The sequence below is a fragment of the Babylonia areolata genome, chromosome 32 (assembly GCF_041734735.1).
Source record: "Babylonia areolata isolate BAREFJ2019XMU chromosome 32, ASM4173473v1, whole genome shotgun sequence".
NCBI lineage: Eukaryota > Metazoa > Mollusca > Gastropoda > Neogastropoda > Buccinidae > Babylonia > Babylonia areolata.
The window spans coordinates 2366010-2373862 of record NC_134907.1 but is presented as its reverse complement, the minus strand read 5'-3'; the positions used below and the strand labels follow the sequence as shown (position 1 = coordinate 2373862).

Below are 7853 nucleotides of genomic sequence, written 5' to 3'. Positions count from 1 at the left end.
TGTGCCTGCATGTGTGTGTGTGTGTGTGTATGACACAAGATACAACGTAGGGAAGGTAACTTTGTGAGCACACATCCACACCCACAGAGTAAACAACAGACACAGAGACCAAAGGAAACAAAAACAGACCGACAATGAAAGGACGTGAAAAGCGAAGAGAAAAAATCAAAGGGCAGTAAGTATAAGGCTGTCCAGTTGGGTATGCCCTCCCTTCTGTTTTATTTTTACTTTTGGTTTCGACTTTTAACATGTACCAAGTATTCTTCTTTATCCGTTGATTTGTTTATATATTCATTGATTTATTTATCAGCTTATTCATTTATGTATTTATATGCCCGTCTGCTATTTCGTTTGTCAGACACATGAACCTGGGACCTGCTATTGACTGCAACACTGAAACTTAGATGTTGAGCTCAGCTGAATTCTAAGATTCACACACACACAGTAATGACATGAGCAGCCACACACACACACACACTCACACACACACACACACACACATACACACACACACACACACTCACACACATACACACACTCACTCACACACACACACACACACACACAGTGCATGCTCTCAGACACACATCGACAAGACAAAGGGAACACTGAACCTCCTTGTATGATTCCATTCAAAATCATTTTTCCTCCTCTTTTCTTCAAAGAAGATTCCGACATAATCTCTCACAGTTCACTATTATTTACAGTGAAATCTCCATTGAAAAAAACACAACCACCCCCCACCCCCCAAAAAAAACAACAAAAAAACATCATTTGTTTCAAGACAGGAATTATTAACTCAAACACTATATAGTAATATATGTATAATAAATGAAGTAAACTAAAACAAAACAAAATAAAATGAATTAAAGTAAAACAAAATCAAACAAAAATAAAATAAAATTACCAGTATAATTTACATATTCTTGTTTCCTGTATGATACAATACAGATTCAAAGTGGAGTTTTTGATTTTTTGTGTTTATTTTTCTTGGTGGTGGTGGTGTTTGGTTTGTTTTGTTGTGGTTTTTTTGTTTGTTTTTTTTGTTTTGTTCATGTTTTTTGTGAGTTTTTTTAGTGTGTTTTTTTTTGGGGGGGGGGTTGCTGTTGTTGTTGTTGGTGGTGTTGTTTAACCCATGGAAGGGTATATCAACAAGGATTTAACAAATGATAATGATAATAACAACGATGTTGAGAATCATAATCATCATGATCGTCATCAAAAAAATATGAATAATCATTATCATTATTATTAAACCACTACCACCACCAACAACTGCAAAACAACAACAAAAACAATAATCTCATTGTGAATTGGTAGAAGAAATATACAGAAATTGAACTTCTAAAATGAGTAATCAATGATAATAATGTGGATGATGGTGATGACAATGACGATCATCATTATTATTATTATGATCATCATCATAATTTGCACAAAAACATAAAACACTTACTAAAATCACTCAAAAATGAAAATCTTTAAAAAAAAAGTAAATAAAATAAAATAAACAAATAAACACTCAAAAAACAACAAATATAAAAGAAACAAAACTGCTACCAAATAATTGGTGCGAAAAAGCTTTGCCCACGAGCGTGCAAGAAAACACACACACACACACGCACACACACACACACACTCACACACACACACACACACACACACACACACACTTCCTTCAACATTTACAGGAGTGAGATTCAAGAGAGCTGTCCTTTGAATTCCAAAACAATACATTACAAAGCAAGGCCCATCGCTTTAACACTGGTAATGCCACAAGCGTGTGTGTGCACAGTACAAGTGCATGACAACAGAATGACTCAATAGAATCAGACATTTATGATATAGCTTTAAGCTTATGAATCAAAACTGAACAACAACAACAAGAAAAGAACAACAACAATTACTATCATAATAATAATCATCATCATCATCGTAATCATATTTATAACAGCAAGAACAACAACAATAATGATTAAAGCAGCAGCAGCAACAACAACAATAATAACAACAATAATGATGATAATAACAGCAGCGGCAGCAATGACAACAACACCAGCAACAACAATGATAATAATAATCATAATCATACTTAATAACAACACAAACAACAACAACAATGATAAAGATAATAATAACAGCACCACCACCAACAACAACAATTACAATAATACTAACACTTCTACTACTACTACTAATGATGATAATAACAATAATAATAAAGATAACAATAAACGTACTCACACAGCACTAAATCTTGTGCAGAGACAAATCAAAGAGCTTTCACACCATATATTCACACACACACGTGTGACTCGAGTGACTCGCACACTGCGACATAGTCCTAGAAGACAAAGATAAGGCAGTTTGTTTGGACAGATTGGAAGAGCAGTTGTACAGAGCGACATTGCCCTGAAAGACGAAGATAAGGCAGTTTGTTTGGACAGATTGGAAGAGCAGTTGTACAGAGCGACATTGCCCTGAAAGACAAAGATAAGGCAGTTCGTTTGGACAGATTGGAAGAGCAGTTGTACAGAGCGACATTGCCCTGAAAGACGAAGATAAGGCAGTTCGTTTGACAGACTGGAAGAGCAGTTGTACAGAGCGACATTGCCCTGAAAGACAAAGATAAGGCAGTTTGTTTGGACAGATTGGAAGAGTAGTTGTACAGAGCGACATTGCCCTGAAAGACGAAGATAAGGCAGTTTGTTTGGACAGATTGGAAGAGCAGTTGTACAGAGCGACATTGCCCTGAAAGACGAAGATAAGGCAGTTCGTTTGACAGATTGGAAGAGTAGTTGTACAGTGCGACATAGCCCCAGAAGTCAAAGACAAAGTGGTTTGTTTGGACAGATTGGAAAAGCAGTTCATGTCTATAATCTGCGCTCTTTCAAGGGCGGATTTTTGACACTTGTGTAAACAAAGTGAGTCTTATGTAATGACACGGTGAGTGTGTGTGGGTGTGGGTGTGTTTGTGTGGGTGGGTGGGTGTGGTAAAGCCTTAACATTGGCATTTTCTCGGCTCCTACACTTGGCACAAGGACCAAAGTTGGCAGGATTGTGGTAGACATGAATCAGACCTAAAAAGTCAAGAAAGCAAAGGGCAAGGTCACTGGCAAAATAGAAAAAGACATCTCTCTCTCTCTCTCTCTCTCTCTCTCTCTCTCTCTCTCTCAATCTCTGAAAATTGTAACTGTAAAGAAAATCAAGTGTTCACAAAATCCATTCTTCAGTGTGTATGCAGACTTGGCAAAGTGTTTCTAAAACATAAGATAAAAAAGAAAAAAAAACCAGTACATCTATCAGACATATGTAATATGACATGTAATTATGACTGTGGAAGAAAACAAGTGCAAGAGTAAAAACAACCTTTTGTCAATATGAAATTAATGACATTACCGCATCATCATAACAAAACCACAATCATGATCTTTTAGTTAAAAAGAAAATAATAATAAAACAAAAATTGCCATTCCAAAACTGTTCCATAAAGAACTTCAGCTGTAATATCAATCATTATCATCATCATCATCATCATCATTATCAGTGTCAAAACACACACACACACATACACACACACACACACACACACACACTCACTCACTCACTCTCTCTCTCTCATAAAAAAGAACCACCGTTCACAAAAATTAAATGAAAATTTATACCTTATTAGCACAAAATACACTCCACCCCCAACCCTTTACCCACAAATACCCCCTTACCCCACAACAATACCCTCCCCAAACACACACGGACAGACAGACAAACACAACATTACTGCTTTGCCAGTGTAAAATCTCTTAACTCCAAATGTAAAGTGTGACATCACTGCTACGCTGATGACGTAATTTATCAGCTATAACGTCACAAAGCGCTCTGCGTTTTCTGCTCTTTAAACGTAAACTATAAATGCCATGATGATGATGATGATAATGATGATGCAATCTATCATCAGTGACGTCATGACACGTCACACACAACATTATCGCGTTCCCAAAACTAATGTAAACTTAGGCATCATCCATGCCATGGCGATGATGACGCGACTGATTACCAATGACGTCATGACACATCACAAACACAACATGGGCATCTTCGGCCTGGGTTGATCTTAGCAGAGTAAAGTTTGCTCACTACAGCATTAAGGATTTTCCCACAAGTCTAGATTTTAAGAAAATAGTTCTCATCGCTTGGCAGAACTTTGCTGCAAACCCAAGCCCATAATCCCCAAAATTAAATCAATAACGTCAAAACTAACACATCATCCATGCCATGGACGCGACTGATCACCTATGACGTCATGACATGTCACAAACACAACATCTGCATCTTGGGGCTGGGTTTGATTGAGCGGTTTTAGCAGCTGCTAAGTTTGCTTACTTACTACTGCGTTAAGACTGTCCCAGTGGTTTATGAACTCTCAATGCCCCAACAAAACCTGGAGCTAGCTGCTAAGATCACTTCTTGCAAAACTCTGTCTTAGGTTCCACCAAAACTATATTCAGAACCATAAAAATTATGGCGTCATAACTGCTATGTTGACTTTTTCTCTCTCTCTCTCTCCCTCTCTCTCTCTCTCTTTAATAGATCTGACAGTGCTAAAATACAATACAATAAAGTATTCTTGTAACTTGTCTTAGAGCCTTCCATGACATCACTACCGTGGTAACAACGATGTTGACGGCGACGTGAACACCATCAATGACGGTCATGACACGTCACAGAGGAGTGAAGGGGCGGAGCCAATAACTGCCAATCACGAATTGAAGGCGTCCTTGGGGCGGGACAAGAGGAAGAGATGGGGTGGAACCAATCAATACCTGCCAATCAGATGAGGGCGTGTTGGACGCGATGCAAAAATAGGTGGGTGGAACCAATACTTGCCAATCAGATGATGGCAGTGCTTGATTCGGGGCTGGAGAAGGGGTGGAGCCAAGAACTGCCAATCAGTGAGGGCATGTCTGAGGTGCCAAAGGAATAAGGAGTAGAGCCAAATACTGCCAATCAGGAGGTGAAGGCGTATTTGTGGTGGGGCCAGAGTGAAGGGTGTGGAGCCAACAACTGCCAATCAGGAGGTGAGGGCATGTTTGAGGCGGGGCCAGAGTGAAGGGGGTGGAGCCAACAACTGCCAATCAGGAGGTGAAGACGTATTTGTGGTGGGGCCAGAGTGAAGGGTGTGGAGCCAACAACTGCCAATCAGGAGGTGAGGGCGTGTTTGAGGCGGGGCCAGAGGAAGCCCAGGCGGCGGTCCCGGTGGTAGTTGAGCATGGCCAGACAGCGCAGCACCCTGGGGATGTTGGTGTCCTCGTCCACCAGCAGAGGGATCAGCTTCTTGTTCCGGGACCCTGCACACGATGATCTGTGTGAATGGGGGCACTGCTGGGGTGTGTGTGTGGAGTGGGGAGGGGGTTTGGGGAGGGGGTGAAAACATCGGTTGGGGTTAAGTGTGGGTGAGTTAATGGGTCAGTGGACGAGTTGGTCAATGGATGGATGGATGGGTGGGTGGATGGGTGGGTGGATGGATGGATGGGTGGATGGATGGGTTGTTGGATGGATGGGTGGGTTGGTGGGTGGATGGATGGGTGGATGGGTGGATGGATGGGTGGATGAGTGGATGGATGGTTGGGTGGGTGGATGGATGGGTGGGTAGGTGGATGGATGGATGGATGGATGGGTGGGTGGGTGGATGGATGGGTGGATGGATGGATGGATAGGTGGGTGGGTGGATGGATGGATGGGTGGGTGGATGGATGGGTGGGTGGATGGATGGATGGATGGGTGGGTGGGTGGGTGGGTGGTTGGGTGGTTGGATGGATGGGTGGATGGGTGGGTGGGTGGATGGGTGGATGGATGGGTGGGTGGATGGATGGGTGGGTGGGTGGATGGGTGGGTGGATGAGTGGGTGGATGGGTGGATGGATGGGTGGGTGGGTGGATGGATGGATGGGTGGGTGGATGAATGGATGGGTGGGTGGGTGGGTGGATGGATGGATGGGTGGATGGATGGATGGGTGGATGGGTGGGTGGGTGGATGGATGGATGGATGGGTGGATGGATGGGTGGGTGGATGGATGGATGGATGGATGGGTGGGTGGGTGGGTGGGTGGATGCATGGATGGATGGATGGGTGGGTGGGTGGGTGGATGGATGGATCGATGGATGGATGGATGGATGGGTGGGTGGGTAGGTGGGTGGATGGATGGGTGGGTGGGTGGATGGATGGGTGGATGGGTGGGTGGGTGGGTGGATGGATGGATGGATGGGTGGGTGGGTGGGTGGGTAGGTGGATGGATGGATGGATGGATGGGTGGGTGGATGGATGGGTGGTTGGGTGGATGGATGGGTGGATGGATGGATAGGTGGGTGGATGGATGGGTGGGTGGGTGGGTGGATGGGTGTATGGATGGGTGGTTGGATGGATGGGTGGATGGGTGGATGGGTGGATGGATGGGTGGGTGGATGGATGGATGGATGGATGGGTGGGTGGGTGGGTGGGTGGGTGGATGCATGGATGGATGGATGGATGGGTGGGTGGGTGGGTGGATGGATGGATGGATGGATTGGTGGGTGGATGGATGGATGGATGGATGGGTGGGTGGGTGGATGGATGGATGGATGGATAGGTGGGTGGGTGGGTGGGTGGATTGATGGATGGATGAATGGATTGGTGGATGGATGGATGGATGGATGGATGGATTGGTGGATGGATGGATTGGTGGATGGATGGATGGATGGGTGGGTGGATGGATGGATTGGTGGATGGATGGATGGATGGGTGGGTGGATGGATGGATGGATGGGTGGGTGGATGGATGGATGGATGGATGGGTGGGTGGGTGGGTGGGTGGGTGGATGGATGGATGGATGGATGGATGGGTGGGTGGATGGATGCATGGATGGGTGGATGGGTGAGTGCTGGATGGGTGGATGGATGGATGGGTGGGTGGGTGGATTAAAGGGTGGATGGGTGGGTGGGTGGATTAAAGGGTGGGTGGACATTTTGGTCAATAGATGTACAAGTGGGTGGATGGAAAGGTAGGTGTACTGTATAATGGGGTGGATGGGAGGGTGGGTAGGATGGGTGGGTGGGGTGGTTGGAGGGATGTATGGAAAGCTGGGTGGGTGGGTCAGTGAATGAATGGATAAACGGGTGGGTAGTGGGGTGGGAGGGGGGGTATGGGAGGGCGGGGAAGGGGATGATCGGGGGGTAGGGAGAAGGGGGGATAACTGACCTGGGTCCAGAGTGACAGCAAACTGTGTCAGAAACTGACAGGCCTCGGAGGTCTCGTAGTTCTTCGTCAGAACGATCAGGACTTTGCTGTCACACCTGAAAATATCAATCAGTCAGTCAGTCAATCAGACAACCAACCAGTAAATATCCATGACTATTGGCTCCATCTCGCTCTCTACGATCGGCTTCGGATCCACCATGTTCACGCACACGCAGATTCAAACACTCCACTGTTGGACGCCGTTCTTTCTCTGTCTCTATACCTTGCATTTGGAATGAACTTCCTCTTTTGCTTCGTCAGGTCTCCGCACTCAGCTCTTTCAAGTCTGGCCTTAAAACCCACCTCTTCCCAATATAGCCTCCCTCCCCTGCCTCTTCCTTGTCTTCAGTTTCTTCTTCAGTTTTAGAGTTATGCATGCGTGTGAATGACTGGTGTGAAAGCGCTTTGATTTGTCTCTGCACAAGATTCAGCGCTATACAAATACTATCATTATTATTATTATTAATTTTACCTCACTTAAAATCTCCGACCTTCAAAACTCGCCCCGTATTTCTTATCGAGAAGAGAGAATGTCTGAAGCTGAAACCGTCCTTCTGTATGACAACTCAAAAACAGCCATCACG

The 7853-nt window shown here is 44.7% G+C and overlaps 1 protein-coding gene across 1 annotated transcript in view; it reads right to left on the bottom strand.

Annotated features, from left to right (window-relative positions):
- Window positions 1-773: 773 nt before the first annotated feature.
- Window positions 774-7853, bottom strand: part of LOC143276387 (uncharacterized) — a 36686-nt gene continuing 29606 nt past the window's right edge. Inside the window, exons 7-8 of the mRNA XM_076580873.1 lie at window positions 7231-7325; window positions 774-5345 (exon numbers count right to left, since the gene is read on the bottom strand). Of these exons, the coding sequence (XP_076436988.1) occupies window positions 5197-5345; window positions 7231-7325 (244 nt within the window). The 3' untranslated portion in view covers window positions 774-5196. The remainder of the gene's footprint in view (window positions 5346-7230; window positions 7326-7853) is intronic.